The sequence below is a fragment of the Prionailurus bengalensis genome, chromosome B2 (genome assembly GCF_016509475.1).
Source record: "Prionailurus bengalensis isolate Pbe53 chromosome B2, Fcat_Pben_1.1_paternal_pri, whole genome shotgun sequence".
NCBI classification, from domain to species: domain Eukaryota; kingdom Metazoa; phylum Chordata; class Mammalia; order Carnivora; family Felidae; genus Prionailurus; species Prionailurus bengalensis.
Genome location: NC_057349.1, coordinates 24,544,059 through 24,567,023, shown reverse-complemented (window position 1 = coordinate 24,567,023; position 22,965 = coordinate 24,544,059). Strand labels below are relative to the sequence as shown.

Below are 22,965 nucleotides of genomic sequence, written 5' to 3'. Positions count from 1 at the left end.
CAGCTCTTACTTTTAATTTATATAGCAGTTACTATTTGTGAGTCTCTAAGGATTTTTGAAGTTAATTATGTGTATATATGTGTACATTTTTTTTTAAGCCTTGAAGACTTTGATGTAGAGGAAGAAGATGAAGAAGCCCTAATAGAACAGAGAAGAATACAGAGGCAGGCAATTGTTCAGGTGTGTGATATTAGTGAAATTTTGAACACCCCTTCTGAAATAATTACTCTTTTAGTAAAAACAGTTTTTATTTATAAAGAAGTGATAGTAACAGCAATTGAGTAAATCTTTAAGAAGTGTATGTGTAAAATTATCTTTGTGAGATTTGAAAAGATAATTTCTTAAAATTGAAATTGTTGCCTTGTTTTGTTATAGAGAGGATTCTGACAAAAATGTTTTATAAGACATAAAATTTGAAATTTGCTTTTTTTAAAAATTTAAAGTTTACATACTTGTTTTGAGAGAGAGAGCGTGGGGGGTGGGGGGCGGGGGGCAGAGAGAGAATCACAACATAGGGCTCAAACTCAAAAACTGAGATCATGACCTGAGCCAAAATCAAGAGTCAGACGCTTAACCACCTGAGCCACCCAGGCACCCTTCTTTTTTGTTTGTTTTTAAGAAAACCCTCATAAGTGAGTATAGAATACATTGGAAGAATTTCTCTATGTGGGGGCGGAGAACTATTTTAAGGTCTAAAAAAAAATGGTAAATTTCTAATGCAAATGTGATTGTTTACATGGAACATCTCAAAAATAAGTTTGAGTTGTTTAGAGCTAGGTGATTAAGACAGTGGGGTGGGGAAAGGGTGTTATACATAGGTCTTTATATGCTCATTTAATGATTTGGTTACCTGCCTTGGAAGATTGTCAGTTATGCCTCGGCCATCCTGACTTAAAACCATGGCTACTAGATGCTTTGTGGATGGCAGTCCCTGTAAAGTGTAAAGTTTTCCCCTAACGGAAGGTGAGCAATGAAGTTGAGAATGCATTCTGGAAGAAGTAAAAAATGTTGAGGTGCTATAAGGACATCAGACAAAAGCAAAGGACAGTCATACCAGGTCACTTACACATACGTAGCAAATCATAAACCATGTACTGTTATGTCAGAGCAAAGGAAAGAACTTGAATCATCTGAAGATGTAGGGCAAAACTGGAATTCCAGAGAACCTTTTCTGGGGCACTGATGAAATTGTTGTTATTAAACTGATATCCCTAAAGACTTGGTTGAATCTTTTTTTGTTCTTGCCCAGGTCCACAATCCCTTATCTCCAGCCCTTGGGGCCAGATGTGCTTCAGAACTCAGAACTATTTGAATTTTAGAAAGGTAATATGGTGCATCTATGTATATTATTTAGCCCCATCAGTGGGCTCTAGGAGCAGCACCCCGTTATCAAACACAGTAGTATTTCTGCAGTGAGGCATATTCTGTTCACACTGGGGGAGATAAAAATAAGACTACAAATAGCATCACATCTGTTCATGTCAGGTTTTGTCACCTAATGAATGTGCACCGAACATAAAAAATCTCTTTCAGAGTTGTGTGGATTTTGGAATTATATGTAAGGGATTGTGGATCTGATTCAGTGAAGGCATCAATACTCTTTAAAAAATTTTTAACATTATTTAACACTCTTTTCAGTGCAATACCTCTTTAGCAAATATGCATTGGATTTTATGAAAATAATGTGTTGTATTGTTGTTTCAGAAATATAAATATCTTGCTGAAGATAGCAATATGTCTGTGCCATCTGAACCCAGCAGCCCCCAGAGCAGTACCTGTACGCGGTCACCTTCTCCAGATGACATTCTAGAAAGGGTAGCTGCTGATGTTAAAGAGTACGAACGGGAAAATGTTGATACATTTGAGGCTTCAGTAAAAGCCAAGCATAATCTAATGACAGTTGAACAGAATAATGGTAAGTTAGATTTTTGTTTTGATCATGCTTTTCTCTCAATTTTTAGCTCTGTAAATAATGAAAGAGATTGTTTTGGAATGGGGAAAAGTGAAAGGGATTAGAAATGTTGCCCCTGTTAACCCCTGTTAAATCTTATGGTAATATAGTATTAAATGTGTCCCAGTGAATGTTCTTAATAAATATTTTTTATTGGTTCACATAACCTAAAACAGTATACGGAATCCCACATTGTTTGTTACCTTCTGTTTGGGGCGCCTGGCTGGCTTAGTCAGTAGAGCATGCAACCCTTGATCTCGAGGTCATGTGTTCAAGCCCCATGTTGGGCACAGAGCTTACTTAAGATAAATACATACATACATACATATATTTAAAAAATGTCATTAGCTTCTGTTTTGCTTGCTAGAGTATTCTAAAGCAGATCCCAGCCATGATTTCATTTTGTCTATAAATACTTCATTTTGTATCTCTGCTAGATAAGAACTTTTTTTTTTTTTTTAACGTTTATTTATTTTTGAGACAGAGAGAGACAGAGCATGAACAGGGGAGGGGCAGAGAGAGAGGGAGACACAGAATCCGAAACAGGCTCCAGGCTCTGAGCTGTCAGCACAGAGCCCGACGTGGGGCTCAAACTCACAGACCGTGAGATCATGACCCGAGCCGAAGTCGGACACTTAACCAACCAAGCCACCCAGGCGCCCTGATAAGAACTTTTTTTAAAAAAACATTACTTAAAAAAGTGATCGCTTTTAAATATCTAATATCTAATTACAGTTGGCTGGTTTGAATCAGAATCCACATAAGATGCCTATATCTCTCTCAATGTCTCAGAGTCTTTAATATTCTCATCCTTTCCTCCTCCCCCTTTTCCATTTACTTGTGAAGATACTGGGGCCACGTATCCTATAAACTTTTCTTTGCACTCTGATTTTACCACATTCTTGTGCCAATTTATCTTATTTCCTCTATCTTCAGTGTTTCTTGAACACTACATGTTGGAGACTTGAATAGATTTAAGTTAACTTCTTTGGCAAGAATACTTCATAAGTAGTGGTGTGCACTTGCATCACATCAGGTGGTGTGTAGTGTGTGCTTGTCCTGTTTTTATTGACCTTGGGATTGTGTGTTCAGATAGGAAGATCCATAGCTGTCCAATATGAAGTTTACCTTCAGCTGTTCACCTAGCAGTTTCAGTAGCCATTGGTGATCATTACTCAGATCCATTCTTTCATGAGGGGCAGGGGTGGGGGGGTGTGGACACACTCCAAAGTGGTGATTCTTAAATTATAATCCCTTTTGAATTACTACCTGTAATTCCATAAAAGAAAAGGTTTCCATTCTTTGGTTACCGTGAAACATAGTTTGTACAGGAGAGTTGGGATAAATTCTTCATTATTTTCTTTTATTGACTAATTTTTAGCATAGATAGAGTTTGGTACATTAGCACCCTCCAGAGATAACCAGTGAAATGTTGGTAGTTTTTGTCATGTTTTCATGATTTCGTATCATATACTTAAATTCTCTTTCCAACTGAGGTGGGGAGGAGCCTTTTTAAGTTGGTTTCTAATGTCTTTTTGACCCACACCCTACAGGATTGATTGGTAATATATACTTATTAATATTATTCTTTCTAGGACAGGGGTTGGCAAACTGTAAAAGGTCAGATAGAGAATATTTTAGGTTTTCATAATTTAGACTTTTTTTCTCTGTTCCAACTACTGGACTCTGCTGTTGTAGAGCAGAAGCAGCTGTGTTCCCCCCAAAAAAACCTGTGTGGACACCAAAATTTAAATTTTCAATAATTTTCAAACGTCACAAAATATTCTCATGTTTTTCCCCAAAATCTTTGAAAACATAAAAATGGACCATATGAAAATAAGGGGCCAAATTTGCTTCACTGTAGTTTGCAAAATTAGTTTTACCACAGTGAGATTTCACAGGCTCACCTTATGGGTATCTTGTCCCAGAACAGAAGCAGCTGTTGATCTAAGGAACACTGGTGCCATTTAATAGGAAATTCCATTCAGAGGTTACAGGGCATGTAGGGGTGCCCGTTATTCATGGGACTTTTCAGTGGACAAAGCTAGGACATACATACCTTTTTGGAAGGGGGAGGTTCATACTAAAAAAGTGCCAATTCAAATTCGTACTTCTATAAGGTTTTTATTAAGTTCTTTGATTTTATATTTGTATTTTAGTGAAAAACTTGACTCCTAATAACATTATTTGGGTTATTTTGAAGCTTTTATTTACATAGTTATCAGTATGATCAATATTCTTTTTATCCTTCGGATACATTCCAAAGTGTAAAATCATTTGAAATACTTCTTTGTGTGGGTATACCACTCATTTAATAGATTTAGGTTTATTTTTTTTCTTTTGCTTGTGACTTTTAGGAATTTTGTTTTCTTATTAAAATGGTCCTTCATATGTGTGTGTATCTGTATCCTATGTATACAAGTACACACAAAGATATATACACTCCTTGATGTGAAAAAATCTTCATTCCTTTTTATGGCTGTGTACTATTCCAGTGTAATGAATGTGCAAAAGTTTATTCATTGTCTTCTAATGGTAGATGTTTGGGTTATCTCCAGTTGTTGAGTATTTATTGGACCATTAATTATAATGCGATTGTGCACTGTCATTTTTTTAATGTGTACCACTCTGTCTTTGAGATGATTTTGTAGAAGTGGAGTTGCTGGGTCTAAAGAGTACGGTTGTGCGGTGTTTCCAAATTTTATGCTGTAAGGCTTACACAGTTTTGCCTCTCCCAAGTAATGTCTGAGTTCTTGTTTATCAGGGCTTGTTTTTGTGGGGGTTCTTGTTGGGTTTTTTGGTTTTTGGTTTTTGGTTTTTTTTGAGAGAGAGAGAGAGAACATGTGCATGAGTGGGGGTGGGAGGGTAACATTGGCGAGACAGATAATTCCAAGCGGGCTCCACACCAGCAGCGCAGAGCAAGACACAGGACTCAAACACTTGAAACTGTGAGATCGTGACCTGAGCTGAAATCAAGAGTCGATTGCTCAACTGACTGAGCTACCCAGCTACCCCTAGAATTTATTTATTTTTTTTTAAGTTTATTTTTGGGAGAGGGGAAAGTACAAGCAGGGGAGGGGCAGAGAGAGAGTGAGACCAAGGATCTGAAGCCAGCTGACAGATACCAATACAGAGTGAGAACTCACAAACCGCGAGGTCATAACCTGAACTGAAGTTTGGAAGCTTAAGTGACTGTGCCACCCAGGCACTCCTAGAAATAGAATTTTTTGAAGAGGAACTTTGATTTTAATACATAATCGTTATTTACCTATTAGCATATTAATTTAACTAACATTGGAGAAAGTACTGATAATTACGTGTTTCAACTTTCTGAAATGAATCTTTTTAGTAAAGAATGGATGGCCTTATATATGTTAAGTGTTAAAGTAACTTTTGGACAGGTATTAATGAAAAACTCGTGCAAGAGGAAAGAAAGTTTGAATTGTTAGTGATTTTACATTGATGACTGATTTGTGTTTTAATTTGTATCCCTTCATTTTTCAAATATTACTGTTCATTTCCATTTAGGTTCATCTCAGAAGAAGCTGTTGGCACCTGATATGTTTACCGAATCTGATGATATGTTTGCTGCCTATTTTGATGTAAGTAATTTTACTTATGTAACTTTAAATGAAATATATAAGCATTGTATATGTATATAGAGAGAATAATAGATAAATATATGCTAACATTTGGACAGTCTGAAGGTTATCTGGAAACTCTGTGTACTAATGTTGCAACATTTCTCGAAGTCTGAAATTAGGTCAATATTTTAAAAACAAGTATAGCAGAACAGTTTGGGAGGTTCAGAAAAGTTAAACACCAAATGACTTAAATGTGTAGTTATTTTTCTCAAGCAACATTTTCTTGGATTTAAAAGTGTGTGTGTGTGTGTGTGTGTGTGTGTGTGTGTGTGTGTGTGTGTAGGGCATAGTTAGCTGAGACAAGATGATACCAATAATTTCCAAGCTGGTATTAGAGCAGAGTCCACTTTGGGCTTCGATATTATTGGTGATTGAAAAGTTAGGATTTGGGTCCTAATAAAGTCATTAAAGAGTTCTGAGTGTTATTCTAAGGCAGGGGATTAAGAAATTTTGGCTTTTTAGCCATGTTTCCAGTTTCTTTTCTTGAAAAAGTCTTAAAAACATACTCAAAAGTATGGGATTTTTTCATTATAAATTCAAGAGAATATGAGAAATAAGGAGGCTTTGGCAAGAAGAGGAACTAGGGGGATAAACATAAAAAGGGGAAATTAAAAATGGAGTAGGATTAAGCAGTCTGTGTCTAGGACCTGGAAGACCTTGATCATGGGCCCATGTGTCTATGTCTGTATTTTAAACAGAAATACTAAATAATGCTAGGTTAAGGAATGATGAAATGATGATTGAGCCAGTGAAAGTATCAGTGCCCATCATTTGCTTGGGTGACAGGGGCCTTCTGGGTATCATGGACAGTGGTTTGTAATATTCTTAATTTCCCACACAAACTGTTAGTACAGCCAGTGACCTTTCATGCATATGGGGGAAGAGGAGCCAAGGGGTGGCAAGTGGACAAGGCAGTATAAGAAATGTGGAATTGGTAGAAGAGAGTGTTGGATACCTATTGTTAACTGAGTGCCCATCTGTAATTTTTGTCCCCCTTTGTCTATTAATAGCTATCAAAAACCAGACCTGGTTTTGAGTCTTTTTCATTTATAATGCCCTAGTCATATTCCTAAGATTTCTTGAAGATACTTTAACTTTTTTCCTGAGCATTATTGTGATACAAGAGACTTTGTTACTCATGTTTCCAGGTGATGGTAAGAGTTTACTTAATTTGGCATAAGATGTTTTTATTGAATTATAGCTTGTTTTGACCATTTTTGTTTTAAAGGAAGTGTTTTAAATGTCTGCCTGATTAGTAGGTAAATGGCTCTCTTGTTGCCTCCTTCATTTCATTTCAGAGTGCTCGTCTTCGGGCTGCTGGTATTGGGAAAGATTTCAAAGAGAATCCCAACCTCAGGGATAACTGGACAGATGCAGAAGGCTATTACCGTAAGTTCACGTTCTGATTAATTTTAGACTTCTAAAATATTTTATAGAATTCTGTTGCTTGATGCAGTCACACGTTGGAGAACTCTTGAGAGTCCCATCACAGTGCCAGCACTTACAAAGTATGGCACATCGGATAGCTGCATGAACCCATGTTGTAATCTAGTAAGCAGCCCACGAGCTTCATGAATAGAAGTGAGGTAAAAACTTGATGTGCAACTTAAATCTATTCAAAGTTGTTTTCAGCCATGAGATAAGCCTCCAGGAGGAAGGGGGAACGTCACTTGCTCGTCTTGATCTGAAAACCAAGACAAACGACATACAAGGAGCTTGGGATGCCAGTCATGCAGTATTTGTCCTACAGGACTACCGTTGGAAACACTTCAGTGAGCACATTTCTTCCCTACTCAATGTTGAAATCCTCAGCAGTGGATAGGAAGTGGGCATGCAGCTTGAACCACATTATGAAAGAGTGACGAATGATGGAGGCTTGGCTTTGATTCTCCCTGGTGCCTAGGACACCAAACACACAGTAGAGATTTGACACATTTTTTTAAGTGACTGCACTGTGTTTCTTTTTATTATGTGTATGTCAGAGTTTTCTTAAGTATTTATTGTTTTCAAAATTCCCATTTCTTAATTTACTTTTCTAGGCGTGAACATAGGTGAAGTCCTAGATAAGCGTTACAATGTGTATGGCTACACTGGCCAGGGTGTATTCAGTAACGTTGTACGAGCCAGAGATAATGCAAGAGCAAACCAAGAAGTGGCTGTAAAAATCATCAGAAACAATGAGCTCATGTAAGTTCAGAAGACATATGTAATGAAACCTAAAAACACAGGTATTCACACATGAAGATTTTTAAAAAGTGTAACAGTCTATAAAAGTATTGCAGTTCTAAAATGACAGAATGATGGTATTGAATCTGATGCCCTTTTTCTTTTCTACAGTAGAGGTAATTGCCATATCCATATGTTCTAATAAGTACAATCCGTAACCACACACTGAGTTGATGTTAAAGTCAACTTGCCATTATTTTTATTTTTTAATTTACATCCAAGTTAGTTAGCATATAGTGCAATAATGATTTCAGGAGTAAAATCTAGTGATTTCATCCCCTACATACAACACCCAGTGCTATCCCAACAGGTGTCTGTCCTCCTTAATGCCCATCACCCATTTAGCCCCTCCCCCCACCCACAACCCTTCCAGCAACCCTCAGTTTGTTCTCTACATTTAGATCTTCTAAGTTTTGTCCCCCTCCCTATTTTTACATTTTTTTTTTTTTAACATTTATTTATTTTTGAGACAGAGAGACAGAGCATGAACGGGGGAGGGTCAGAGAGAGGGAGACACAGAATCTGAAACAGGCTCCAGGCTCTGAGCTGTCAGCACAGAGCCCGACGCGGGGCTCGAACTCACGGACCGCAAGATCATGACCTGAGCCGAATTCGGCCGCTTAACCGACTGAGCCACCCAGGCGCCCCCATTATTTTTGCTTCCCTTTCCTTATGTTTTATCTGTTGTGTATTTTAAATTCTACATATGAGTGAAATCATGATATTTGTCTTTCTCTGGCTAATTTTGCTTAGCATAATGCACTCTCGTTCCATCCATGTTGTTGCAGATGGCAAGATTTCATTCTTTTTGATTGTCGAGTAATAGCCCATTAAATTGTAACTAGAATTTTAGAGGAAAACCAAATATTTAATACTTGGTAAGACATCCATTATTAGACTCTTACACCAGAACTTGTACAGGGTGGTTCTGTTTTTGTTAAAATAACATTTACATCAAGATGTTTTTGAGATAAAATATGTGCAAGATTGAATTCCCTTCAAGCAATGTGGGTTTGTTTCTTAGTGTTTCTATTAATTGTGGAAATTAACTGCATGAGAACAATATTTGGCTCAGTATAAATTATTGCATTAATGATATACAGACTCGTCAGTCCTCAATAGATTTATTAGTATTTAAAAAAAATTCCAAGCTGCTTATCACCTGTAATACATCAGACTGGAACTAGTTAAATATTGTTTGATTTTTTTTTTTTAATCTGTATTGTGTTCAGTTTTGATTTTCTTTTACTTTTCAGGCAAAAAACTGGCTTAAAAGAACTAGAATTCTTGAAAAAACTTAATGATGCTGATCCTGATGACAAATTTCATTGTTTGCGACTCTTCAGACACTTTTATCACAAGCAGCATCTCTGTCTCGTATTTGAGCCTCTGAGGTAAGCTGTCAAATCTGTACATTACTAAACACTTACATAAATGTGATGACAAATTTTCTGTGTGTTTTATTTTTCCAGTTAGCTCTGGGTTTGTCTTTTACTTTTGGTTAAGAACTAGTTTCTTGACAATAGTTAATGTATAAACACTAATTGACTGCATACCGTGTGCCAAACTCTAATCTCCTGTAGCCATCAGCGCAACAGAGGTTCTCCGAAAGTTCAATACTTTTACACCATGATAAAAAGAAATGGAAATAGTGGAGTAGGAAAATACAATTTTGATTGTCAAAAGTATGGCTTTAGTTTTGGGCTTTCAGATGTAAACCATTCTGAAATCAATAGGAATTTTACCATTGTATGTCTTCCCTTCTATTTTTGAAAATTGAGTTTTACTGGAAAGTTGTGTTATATACACACAGATTCATGTGCTCTCATTTCAATGTAGAATAATTTATTAAACATCTGAGGAGGTTCTTGAACAGGTACTTTCATTATAATCCAGATTGCAAATTTGATTTTACTTTATGCTTGGACATGATTTTGCCTTTTTTATTTCCATTTTGCATTGTAACCCCTAATTTTGTGTTGTTGCTTTTCTCTCCTAAAAGTATGAATTTACGAGAGGTGTTAAAAAAATATGGTAAAGATGTTGGTCTTCATATTAAAGCCGTGAGATCCTATAGTCAGCAGCTGTTCTTGGCATTAAAACTCCTTAAAAGATGCAATATCCTACATGCAGATATCAAGCCAGACAATATCCTGGTAAGTCCATCAGTCAGGTTGCCTTGTACATCCGTAAAGTTTCTTGCCAATGATGTGATTACCACTGTATTATTCTAGAAACGATGTCTTAGAAGAACAACTCAGTATATTAATTACCCATTACAAAGGACTTAACCAGGGTTTACTTTTATGGAAGTTGGTCCATGAAATTTCATAGTAAAGTGTAAAGAAAGGAAATAGGCTATTGTCCCCAATTTTTTCCTTTTGATTGTTGGATTTAGAGTACACATAAATCTCAGGAGTGCTTTAATGGAGTAATGGTGGGTTTCTTCTGGTATCTAAAAAGAAAAAGAAATAAAAGATGCATATGTGTTGTTTGAAATTAGGAATGTTCACAACTCTTTGTTCTCTGTGGTCTGACAGGGTTAGAGACACTTAAGGAGAATTATCTCTTAAATCTACAGTTTGTCTGTAGGTGCCCAGGAGGGGGTCCAAACACAGTAACTCAGTTGTGATTACACTGAAAGGTGTCCCTTTCAGTCTTTATCTCCTAAGGACTTCTGGTATAAGATGCAGCTTTCACAGAGTACATGTTTTTGAAATTTAAAAGTAATATATCCTTATAGGGGAGTGATAAATGCACACATACCTCTTCCCTCCCTGGCCCCATTTCTTCACCCCTGTTCTGAGATGTTCAGAGTTGCGGGTATGTTCACAACTTGAGGAATTCCTAACTTGTCTGCTAGTAACATGTTCTACACTTTTAAAAGATTACGATCCCATTAAAGTTTAAGGATCCCTTGTCAGTAACTTACCTGTTAGTTCAGATTCTTCTTTTGCTTTTTAATATCTTAAAATATTTTCTTCCAGACTAGCACATAAATAATGAGACATTCCATCTTAGCATGTTTTGTCTGACTTTACAATGTATTGCGTATCCAGTATAATTTGGGGTTAGAAGAGCGGAGTAATTACAGTGAAATCAATGAATTGTAGACTTGCCTAGTCAACTTCATAGTTAGTTTTTACCTCAATTTTCTTTAAATTGTGAAATATACCATTCATATCAAAGAATGTGTAAGATCTATAAAACCTAAAGGTAACTGTGCATTGAAAATCTGTTTAACCACCGTAGAAGTTAAAGAATAAGACCTTTGCCAGTATTCAGGAGCTCTTATTTTTACAACTTCATTTTCTTTGAGTTAATGCTACTCTCATAAGGTTTTCACATGGACTTCAGACACTGAATGTTGTCTCTCCTTCCCAAGAAAGGAGGAAATAAACCTCAGAGATCACAGGGAGCTGCTTGTGAATGAAAATCCAAAACTTCTAGCCCAGGATTTCAACCATCAGTGTGGTAGGAGTACCACATTCCTTGTGAGAGGATAGAAATTATGTAGCCAAACTGAAATGCACATAAGTGTGGCTCCCCTGCTATCATTTAAGGCATGTTAGCCAGCCCAAGAGTGGAACTCCTGTCAGTGGAACTGGTAGATTCTAATTTTAAAATTGTCCTGAGGTTTCTCTGGGTTTTAAACTGCTTCGTTAATTAAGTAGCTGAATGCAGTTTATACTTTTTAAAAAGCTTCACAAGTGCTTTTCCATTTGAAGATCCCTATCTTCTGAGACCCCAGATGAAGAGAATGGTTACGGATATGGCAGTTAAAAATAATCATTTCCATTATTAGCTTAATTCTGTGGATATCAACTGTAATGGGCCAATCTGTAACACTGACCAGACTTGGATATCCCAGTAGAAAGTGTTTATGTTAAAGTGTTATGTTTCTTTGGGGTGGGAACTATAGGCCAAGTTCAAGTCCCAACTCGGAATTTGTGTGTGTCTCTTTTGAAGGGGGGAAGGGACTCTGGAATATGAATTATCTTCACTTGTTAATCCTGAACATGCTTCTGACTCATGAGTGGCAGCAGCCATGGGAGCAGCTCCAGCCTTTCTCAGCAGATGTCACTGTTACTGTGTATGTTGAAGTATTTACAAAGGAAAAAAGAAACAAATGACTAATATAGAGTTCATATTTATCAAATATTGTGCCAAATATATTTAACATTTTCTTGACTAATACCTTTTTTATATTTAAGGGATTTAGTATCTTTTAGACTTGAAGTGATTGCTAAGTTTGGGATGGTCTAGCAGCTTCCGGTGAAGAATGTTTTTGCTCTGATTTTGTCCAGATTTAATCTGAATCGTCCTCTGCTTTCATTGCTATCATAATTTTCTGGCAACTGAAAGTTAACCTCAGTCAATTGAAAGTTAGAATCTAAATGTGATCCCTTCTTAATAAACGTGTTCATGTTCCTTTAAATTAGTAACTTGACTTTATTCAGGTATTCTGGGGATTTTTAGAAGATGCTTTGCTTCAATGAGATTTTTCTATTACCCCTCCCTTTTCAAAGTAGCCTAGGTTAAAATTGTACTTGGTATTATTCCATATTTCCTCACTGAAAAAAGTTCTTTTAACTAATTATAATCAAATACTTGATAGCTCTTAATTTTTTATAATTAGGAAATTGAGTTCTAAGATAATTAGAAAAGGAATTTTTAAATGGGTAACTTTGTTTTCAGTATTGGAAATAACTTCTCAAAACCCATTGTTTTTTATCTGATTATTTGTCTTAATTCTTTCTGGCATGAATTAAACTTCCATGATAAAATGTTTTGCAGGTTAATGAATCAAAAACTATTTTAAAGCTCTGCGATTTTGGGTCGGCTTCACATGTTGCGGATAATGACATAACACCTTATCTTGTCAGTAGATTTTATCGTGCTCCTGAAATCAGTAAGTCTCTTCAGCTGTTCTTTGACCTGGGCCATCATATGCAGTGGAAACAGCATATTTAATGTCTAAGTACTGTTTTCCATCGCACTTCAGCAGCTGCTCGAGGTCATTCATGAGGAAGGGAACCATAGCAAGTTCATCCTCCTCAGGTGGAATGGTGGTAGTTGTGACAGGAGTCTTGATCATGTCTGGCAAGAGTAGCAAAACAGTTCTGGAAAATCCTCGGCTTTAGAAGACTGCTCTTGATTACTCAAGGTCTGATTATCAAATTTATGGATTATATGGGACCTTTGTTTTTTCTCTTCCTGTTGCCTTGGTTGAGGCTGGTTAGCACCTCCACCAATGGTGAAATGAAAAAAGAAATACTTTCTTCCACACCCCCCTTCAGTCCCTTCTGCATTTTCTCATTTTTTAAGGTTTTTAAGTTTAAGAGTCTACTAAGAATTAGTGGGGGAAAAAACATAAAGCTAATGCCAAAGTGAGGTATTAAGATTGCAGTTATGGAGGCCGAGCTAAATTAATCCCTCATTAATGAAAATAAATTGTAGTTGATTGTTTTTATCATCATGTATTAACACTCCCATTTTGTTTTCAGTTATAGGGAAAAGCTATGACTATGGTATAGACATGTGGTCTGTGGGTTGTACCTTATATGAACTCTACACCGGAAAAATTTTGTTTCCTGGCAAAACCAATAACCATATGTTGAAGCTCGCCATGGATCTCAAAGGAAAGATGCCTAATAAGGTAGGACATTAGTGTGAGCTGCTTTTTGTTTTTTGAGGTCTTAGCAGTAGTTTATTGTAGACCAGTGGATTGCTGGCACTTAGTCCTCAGTAGTGTCTATAAAACAATTTCAGAAAGGCAGGTATATGGCTACTGTGATTCCTTAGTTCTTTTTCATTTCTGCTGTTTAAGTTAGTGGTTCTAATCAACCAAGAGCTGTCAAGATAAGAGAAGTCCATTTTCCTCTTCCCTCTAATGTGTCTCTTTGCTTTTCCTTATTCTTTTAAGCAGGAGGGTAGGGGCCTAGAGTTTGGAGTAGAATTGGAATTAAGAAGAGAGATTGATGAGCATAAATTTGTTCAGCACCATACATGTGTATATATATGACTGTTTCATATCTTTGTTCTTCCCTTGTTTGTTTATTGTCCTTTAATGATGGGCAGAGAAGCAGCCTTGGGAGCACACCGTATATTGATAACAGCACCAAACATGCTTGAGAGGTGGAATGAAAAAAGATGCAGGTCAGGTTAGTTCAGATGTGAAGAAGGGCTCAGATGTCAGAGAATGATGGGGGACTACTGGAAAAGGAACTTGATGGCCTTCAGTTTACTCAGATTGGAAGTTCTTTGGGAAAGGAAGTTACCAAGAAAACTCCCTTGAACTTGACATCTTTATAACCTAAAATTCACCCTTAATGCTTCAGCTACAACAATTATTTCAGAAATGAAGCAGAAACTTGAGGCATTTATAAACCTGAGGGCCATATGTTAGACTTTGATGATTTCAGCTTATTTGCTAAATTTCTGAGAGATTACAGATTTTTCCACGTATGGGTCAGAAGCCATTGTATTTTTCAGGTACTGTCCAAATTCTATTATGTTGGGCTTGGTTAGAAGAAGTTACACAAAAATTAACCATGTTGGTATTTGTCTTAATGAGGTCTCACCTATATCCTCTTTGGACCATTGGAACATAATTTGTGAAATGTCATTGGGTTTCTTAAACTGCCAAGAGAAAAGGGTCCAAATGTGTGATACTTTTACTTTCTAAGCATAAATTATTTTGTCTTTGTTTGATCCTCAATTTTGAATAATGAAAGCACAATGTGATATTATAATTGGTTTAAGTCACTGCCTGGGAAAACTGAATTTCATGATATTAAGTAGTTTCAGGCACAGCATTTCTATTTGCTCTTTCAAAGGGGTTAAACTCTCCAGAGCAAGGACTCTTAAGATTCCTAAAGAAGGAGACAAACCTAGAGAGACTAAATTAATATTATTTGTGACTTGTTTCGTATTAAATTGTTAGTAGGCCAGACTGTTTCATAATAGTTCAAAACCCAAGTTTTGTTTTGCTTTATTGCCAGATGATTCGGAAAGGCGTATTCAAAGACCAACATTTTGATCAAAATCTCAACTTCATGTATATAGAAGTTGATAAAGTAACAGAGAGGGTAAGTCTCTTTTAGCTGTGCTACATTAAATGATTTTATTACTGTGAACAAACAATGCTGGGTGGTACTAGGAGCAATGAATATTTAAAACACTAAAAATAATTCCTTTTGCTGTTGGCCAATTCCTGAATAAAACACAATCAGGTTATGAAAAAGATGAAGGGATTTAAAAATGTTTAGTATAATGAGTCTATTTTTATTATAGGTCATATTTAAATGGCCCTCTTCCTCTGTTCTTTGGATTCTGGCCTCCCATCCAGCTTTTGTGCTGCTTGCCAGAGTGATCTTTTTGAAAACAAATCTGATCATGTTATTCTGCCTGCTTAAAAACCCTTCTTTGGGTTCCTCTCTGATGAACTCTGCCATCTTCAGCAGTTCCCACCCCCTCGCAGTATTCTGTAAACCCCACCATGCCACACTTGGCAGTTAGCCAAAGGGCCTGCTGTGTCACACCTTTGTGCCTTTGTTCACAGACTGTCCTGACCTTATCTGCCTCCTGTACTTCCTCATCCCCTAAAAATAATTTATCCAACTTCAAGCCTCAAGGGAAATACACATTCTACACGAGCCCTTCTAAAACCCCAGGTTAAAGTAAGGACTTCTTTATTTTTGCCCTGTTATATCGGCTGTTCCTAACTTTATCGGAGCACTTAACCACAAACACTTTTTGGTATGGACTTGCTTCCGTGTCTGTTACCACTTCAGGATAGGGAAAGTACAGTTCAAACTCAAGTGTTTACTGTTAATTATTATTAAATTGTTTTAAGGTTTTCACAGACTTCTTTCTTTTGACATTTTCTCTCTTTTTACAAAATTAAATTACAGTGTTTTTTAAAAATTGTCATTGCTAACTTGGGGTTGATTTTTTTTTTCCCCATCGAAGTTTTTTGGTTGCTTCTTAAAAAGATGTAGACTAGAGGAAGCTGTGTCAAAGTTTTCAATGAGTAGGGGCGCCTGGGTGGCGCAGTCGGTTAAGCGTCCGACTTCAGCCAGGTCACGATCTCGCGGTCCGTGAGTTCGAGCCCCATGTCAGGCTCTGGGCTGATGGCTCAGAGCCTGGAGCCTGTTTCCGATTCTGTGTCTCCCTCTCTCTCTCTGCCCCTCCCCCGTTCATGCTCTGTCTCTCTCTGTCCCAAAAATAAATAAACGTTGAAAAAAAAATTTTTTTAAAAAATAAATAAAAAAAAAAAAAAAAAAGTTTTCAATGAGTAGATGATAATCTATGTTAGAAGTCTTGATAGACGAAGCAGTCTGATTTAAGTTACATATGCTTAGTAACTCATTTAGACATACACATTTTAAAAATTATTTTTAGGAGAAGGTTACTGTCATGAGCACCATTAATCCAACCAAGGACCTGTTGGCTGACTTGATTGGGTGCCAGCGACTTCCTGAAGACCAACGTAAAAAAGTACACCAGCTAAAGGACTTGTTGGACCAGATCCTGATGTTGGACCCAGCTAAACGAATTAGCATCAATCAGGCCCTACAGCATGCCTTCATCCAGGAAAAAATTTAAACGAGATGAAGAAGCTCCAAGGGTTTGAGTAATTAAATACAAAGACTGAAGAAATTTCACAGCAGTTTATTAATGTATATAAACTTATAAATATTTCTCCAGCAAATTTGAGGAAGCATGATATATTTGAATTAACACCAAGGGTGATATTTCTTTTAGAAATGTTAGTTAATCTGTTTTGTGTCTTATGTGAAATTTCACTGTAGAACTGTTTTAATTGCCAAGACTGCACAGAATTACAGTGCAAATGTATATGGTTGCAGTTCACATAAAAGACAAAAGCATCTGTTATAAAAGGAGTAGTAATGTTGGGTGGTTGATTTATTTTTAGCAAACTTGGCTTCATATTGGTCTTCAGATAAAATGGCCAGCATAAATGCTGTTTATATTCACATTTTCCTAGGTGTGTGTGTGCAGGCCACAGCGGCATGCCCTTGGCGTAGTCAGTGCCGAAGGGGGTCTGTTCCTTCTTGAGCCTGCCTGCAGGGACGGCCTCCTCTTTTAAAGCAGGTTGTGTACAACATTCAGTACACTGAAGGTAAGCTAAACCATCAACATCACTGGCGTTTTAAGACGTTATTTTATTGGAACAGTTGACAAATGAGGGATATTAGCTTTGTGGCGGAATTCCCTGCATGTGTGCTAACTGATCTCGTTTTCTTTTTTGGCATCGCGACTGTGGCATAGTTACAATTTCTGTTCTGTTCATCACATTTAAAATTGGAAGAGTGCGCTTGATGGATAGAGCGCCTTCAGTGTACTGTTTCTTATTAACTTTAATTTTTTTAAATCAACTTGCTATAGACTTTATATACATTTTGTTAAATACAGTTCGTAGTGACATAGAAACAATGCGTAGTTTTCATTTACTAATTACAAATGTTGAGGCCTAATTCTGAGAGTCCTCATATTTAAAAGTTAGACAACATAATGAAATTTTTAACTATTTGTATGTCATTTTGAAAGTGTACTGCTTTATGGTAAAAGTGTTTTTTCATTTGTTCATTGTTTTCATTATTTGTGATCATGTTGTCTTTCAATACAGGCATAAACCTTCCACTCTTGAACAAAGCAGCTGCTTTTTAAAAGCGGTAATTGCTTCTTTACCTTTTATTTCTTTTGTAAATGAAGCTTTTCTTTAAGAATGTGACTTTAAAGTGTTGTCTATTGCATAAAACAGTTGACACTCACTTATTGTAAAGTGAAGATTGTTCTACTGCATGTGAAGTGGACCATGCAGATTTCTGTATGTTCTCAGTATGCATCACTAGATAATAAAGTCTTTTGTGAACAAGGCATTTGTAGCCATTTTTAAAAGTTTTTGTCTTCAGTGCTGGTAAGTCAGGTAAACCATAACTAGTTAAAAGCAACCTTTCATTTCTTCCTTTAAGTCTTTAAAAGAATTATTTGTTAAAGATGTAAAGCCTAGCCACAAGTTTATCATTTTATTAATAATCAGGATCCTAATTATTTCATCAAAAGAATCCTGCAAATATTGTCAGCTTTCAGTGTAGTGAGATAATTCCTGTAGGTTATGGGGTATAATTCAGGATTTAACTAATGTTTCTGCTATTTTCTCACTTTTCCTTCTGATGGTGCGGAAAGAGAAAAAAGGAAAACGGGGCACAGGCCATTCAACGCCTTCTCCAAGGGGTCTGATTTGCTGAGACACCAGCTTCACCTTCTTAACAAGGTTATTTCTGACAGCATGTGTAGATAAACATTTAGCCACAATTTAAGACAAAATCATGTAAATCAGCTTGGTTTTGCAACACAAAGGAATTCGTATTTTTAAACATGGTAGGGGAGCTTTTTCAGAAATGCATATGAATCTTTTCTGTTTGGGTGGTAAAATTAATGCTTGTCTTCCTGAGCAATGTGGAAAATAATCAGATTTTTGGGGTTTAAATAATATTTTTAAATTGTAAATGGGATTTTTTTATTCACCCAGGCACCTAATTACAACAAGATGCACGTTTTGGTGCATTCAAGAATGGAAAAATCAGAATAGCAGCATTCTTCTGGTGGGTTTTGCTCCATTTAAAGACATGAAATGAACTACAGCCAGGAAGGTGATAGATGATATAATAAGCCAACTTTGAATCTACACCCCGTCTCTTCATGGTTTAGACTTTACTAAAGTAAATACAAGCTGGTTTCCATCTTCAGGTAGAAGGAAGCCTTTTACAAAAGGCTTCACAGGTGCAGCTTTTCTACCTTAACAAAATGGGTAGTGATTTTCCCACCATGATTTACTTTATTTTGGTGATCATATGCTGCATATTCGAGTCTTTTGTAGTTATTTTCACTCAAAATAGTTAACATTTTGATGATGCTTCTGGTGATTTTTCATGGCTTCGTTTTATATAATTATTTAAGTAAGTTAACTTCCACTAGAGACAGTTCATCTTATGCCTTCAAAACTATTACCTATTCTTTAAAAAACAAAGTTGCTTGTTACTTGTTCTTTGTGTTTTAGGTGCAGTTCAGTGGAAGATGATGACAGCCAGAAGACATGAGCTAAGGTTTCTGTCCTATAAAAGATTAAAACAAACAAACAAAAAAGAATCCTCCATTTAATTTTTGTCTAATTTTTTAGTTTTCAGCCTTATCATTTGGGTTTCGTTAATGTTTGGCACTTAGAGTAGTAGTGCTGTTGTGTTCATCTGTACATGCTTGTTTTATTGTGCTTCCTGCCTCTCCCCTCTCTTCCCTCCCCTACAGTAAAAACAGTGGTCAGTGAGTGGTTGGTAGGAAAGACTCCTCAATGGCGAGATTCCACATTAAACACGTGGCCATCAGAATTGGTCCCTAGGGGTTATTAGGAAACTAGAAACCACCAAAACCTCGTACATCAAAAAAGCAGTCTTTAGCTTTAGGTATCTAATCTCCTTGGCAAATGCAAAAGAATAGCAAGTCGTGGAATTTGAAGAACACTATTATTCAACTCCCTTAATCCTCTTTCCTTTTAATCCAGCTTTCCTTTTAGTCCCTTTGTTTTCACAAGTGCTCCAATCATGGTCTTAAAATAGACACAGTATTTAGAGTCACTGTCAGTTTTTCTTCTTAAGGGAAATGAGAGAAGTCAATCTTCCCAAATTTAGCATTCCTAGATTTGCCTATTTGAAAGGAACTCTGTAAACATTCTTTATATACATACACAGGATTTGATTAGAATTTGTAATTTTGCAGAGGCAGAAATTCAGAGCTTGGTAAGACCTGTGTGTTTGATTATGGTCATTTAGTTGAATTACCTTTAACCTACATTCATATTTCACAGTAGCTGTATAGTTTTCAAATAAGTTAATCTCTGGTAAAGCTTTTTGTTTTATTACACTTCACAGCAAAATATACCGTGAATGTATCAGACTTCAGGGTTCCTAAGTCTTAGGACACAACCCTCAAAAAAAGTCCTACTTTCTGTAGTGAGAGGGTAGGTGAGATCCAGAAAGCACATACATTGGAGAGCCCATTCTAGGTGGACCTTATTCTCAAAGGTCTCAGAATTCAGGTTGGAATATCCAAGTTTTGAAGGAAGGGAGCATCTGGTCATAAACTTTGAAGACCTTCCCAGTATTCACTTTCACCCTTAAATCCTTATTAATAGCATCCTGTTTATTCAAACCCAGTGTATAACTCAAGTATTCCACTCTACTACTTCAAAATAGTTTTGTATTTGTAAAATACTGTAACTTTTTTTTCCCCATTATAATAATCACCTCTTTTCTCTAAAACAAATACTCAGGGCATTTCTACAATATGAAAAACGTATGTTTTATGGTATGTGGTAGAGCAGAGAAATGTAATGTTCTCACATTTGTTTCATATTTGCATCCATCCTGCTTTGCTTTACCTGTACTTGATTATCATTTGGTTACTGGAGCTGGCTAGGTAGAAATAAAATCTCTGAAATGACACAGGAATCACATATCTTCAAACTTAGGCCAGGCAGTTAAGGAATGCCCTTTTTAAATGGTGGAGATAGGAAAGAAGTAGACATTCAAATAAGTAATTTCCTTTCATGAGTTATGATATCATTAGAAATTGGGCTTCATAAAGTGTTTCTTTCCTTGTAGTATACTAGTTCAAGCATATATTATGCAACACAAGTTTTATCATTCTCCTAGATGGAATGTCTTCCTTTTGGAAGTGTTCACTACAGATTCATTTGTGTTTTTTTACATGTCAATAATGTACACTAAATTGACTTAAAATGTTTTCCAGTTATTTGATAGATATCATCATGGCATCTTTAATTGTTTTTTTCTCCTTCTGTATGTAGGGTAAGGGACTGTTCTTCTGAAGAATCTTTCCATTTAGTGATCAAGATATGGAAGCTGGTCTCTGAAAATACTCAATGTGTATCCCAATTACTCATGGTATCATTTGAATTGTAACTTGCATTTTAAATAGAAACAATGTTTCCAGTTATTGGGAAACCTTAATAAAATATGCCTCTTGTTACCAGATTGTCTCCTGATTTTTTCCTTTGCTCCAGTTTGGTATTTTGTGTTTAGTTTTAAATTAAAACACCATTTCCTACCTAAAGTTTCTTAGATGCTATTTTACTGGTGTTCATAGATCTGCCTCGAAAGGTATTCTGTGCTCAAATCTGATTGGCAACTGCCGGATTAAGTTAGAGTGGTATTTACAGGTTCTCAGAAGACATCTGATGTGCATCCCAGTGAGGGCAGAGGTATAGAGAGAAGTTTACCAAACCACTTGGCAGAATATGCCCTTTCACAGAACCTGGTGTTTGGAAACAGCCTCGTATCTTCCTTACAAACATCAAAATACTTCCTAGCGACTAAGTGCACAACACACACCAAACGAAGGGTGTTGGATTCCTATTCTTGGTACATATAGTTCTGATTTGGTTTTCCTAATAATAGAAACATAGTAAGGAGAGAACTTCCTCTTCTGTAATGATTTCATTCAATTGGTTCATTGCAGATGGGGAAGGCTGGCAAATACTGGACTCTAGTCTGTCCATTTTCGTTTAAGGAAATGTCCTTAACAAAACAAACAACGTGTAAAATGCTTAAGAGTCGCAGTGAGGCTGAGTGGCTCTTTAACACACAAAGCAGGACTGAGAATGGAAGACAGCCAGAATGTGTGGCTGTGTGAATACACCTGACCTAGCTGATGCTCCCTTCTCTCATTAGCGGTCGATTCCTGGTTTTGGGAAGAAATGAGCCAAATGGCAGTGGTTCTGGATACCCTCCCCAACCAAAGGCCCCAGTTGTTTTCTGCTTGGGCTAGCAGACGATTAATGACCATATGCTATTCCTCTAAAGTGACATGAGAGTCTTGAGATCCTGTTTTTTATCAGAGTGTATTGGGCTTGGGAGGAGGTTGCTGCAAACTTTAAAGAGAAAGATGTGCTTTCTCTCATTGAGGAAATCGAAAGATCCAAAAGCTAAGACAAGGCTTCAATACTAGAGAGCTAAACATGGGGAATTTATGAGCAAGCCATTAAGCCAAATTCAACTAAAGTTTACTGGACAGAATTAACTTCCAATTTAAACGTCACAAACTGCCAGATGTTTCTTCAAAATTAGTAGTAGAAGTTGGCTATTTTTCAAGGCCGTTGGAAGTCAAGTCTTCTGACTTTGTTGGTAACTACTGTGCCCCCACCCTCAGTGGTGAGTTTTCCTTGTAGGGGTAAAATAGGCAATGTTTGGCTATCCTTTTACAAGATGAACTCAAGATGGCTACATCTTCCTATGTACATTATGCCTCTTCCAACCTCATTTTAGGGACTCCATTTAAACACAAAATACTTTGGCAACTATTTTTACAAATGATCATGACGTATTAAAATTAGTACCTTTGCCTCATAATTGAAATCTGCACTGCTGCAAATGTGTTTTTTACATAGTTACATTGAACACAATTAGGGACTGGGGCATCTGGGTGGCTCAGTTAAACAGCTGACTTCGGCTCAGGTCATGATCTCCCAGTTTGTGAGTTCTAGCCCAGCATTAGGCTCACTGCTGTCAGCACAGCCTGTTTTGGAGCCTCTGTCCCCTCTCTGCCCCTCCCCTGTCGGTTCTCTCTCTCAAAATAAACTTAAAAAAATAAAGCAATTTGGGACTAATTGAAAATTGGTGTTTCAGTAGCTATTTTGGTTTTTTTTGTTTGTTTGTTTTCAGGTCTAATGACATCCTAAATAAAGTGGCCTGGTTATGTTTGCAGTAAGAAATTTGCCCTACCTCTAAGACATTAAAGCTGAGAATCTGTCTCCTCCCACCTCCCAAAGCAATCCTATTCATGGGAATCTATTTCATGGAACTGCTGACCGTGATCTTTTACTACCTCTCCCTCTAAAATACCCCCCCCCCCATTGCCCATGTCCCACTCCCACTCCTGATCTTGACAACCAGGGACAGTGTCTGCATCACTTCATACCGTGTCCCTGATGCCTGGCACATGCCTTGTAAGATGTAGGACGTTAATAATCCTGAGTTGTTACTCCAGTGACAGTGAATTCAGTGCTGAGGTAGCTCATTCCATTCAGTGTGCTCTCCTGTG

The 22,965-nt window shown here is 36.8% G+C and overlaps 2 protein-coding genes across 10 annotated transcripts in view; one reads left to right on the top strand and one right to left on the bottom strand.

The window, feature by feature from the left end:
* Positions 1–20,898, top strand: part of PRPF4B (pre-mRNA processing factor 4B) — a 37,080-nt gene extending 16,182 nt beyond the window's left edge. Inside the window, exons 5-21 of one of the 8 annotated variants that reach the window (XM_043590909.1) lie at positions 99–180; positions 1,705–1,915; positions 5,480–5,553; positions 6,894–6,984; positions 7,635–7,782; positions 9,078–9,215; positions 9,824–9,977; positions 12,619–12,733; positions 13,329–13,480; positions 14,826–14,912; positions 16,228–16,505; positions 16,835–16,969; positions 17,477–17,522; positions 18,037–18,124; positions 18,383–18,455; positions 18,911–18,956; positions 20,714–20,898. In XM_043590909.1, coding sequence (XP_043446844.1) covers positions 99–180; positions 1,705–1,915; positions 5,480–5,553; positions 6,894–6,984; positions 7,635–7,782; positions 9,078–9,215; positions 9,824–9,977; positions 12,619–12,733; positions 13,329–13,480; positions 14,826–14,912; positions 16,228–16,431 — 1,456 coding nt within the window. In that variant the 3' untranslated portion in view covers positions 16,432–16,505; positions 16,835–16,969; positions 17,477–17,522; ... (2 more) ...; positions 18,911–18,956; positions 20,714–20,898. The other 7 variants (XM_043590908.1, XM_043590907.1, XM_043590906.1 and 4 more) reach the window with 7 other exon arrangements.
* The window catches only part of FAM217A (family with sequence similarity 217 member A), a 30,478-nt gene continuing 17,621 nt past the window's right edge, over positions 10,109–22,965 (bottom strand). For both annotated transcript variants that reach the window (XM_043590915.1, XM_043590913.1), the window contains exon 9: positions 10,109–10,276. In XM_043590915.1, the coding sequence (XP_043446850.1) occupies positions 10,245–10,276 (32 nt within the window). In that variant the 3' untranslated portion in view covers positions 10,109–10,244. The remainder of the gene's footprint in view (positions 10,277–22,965) is intronic.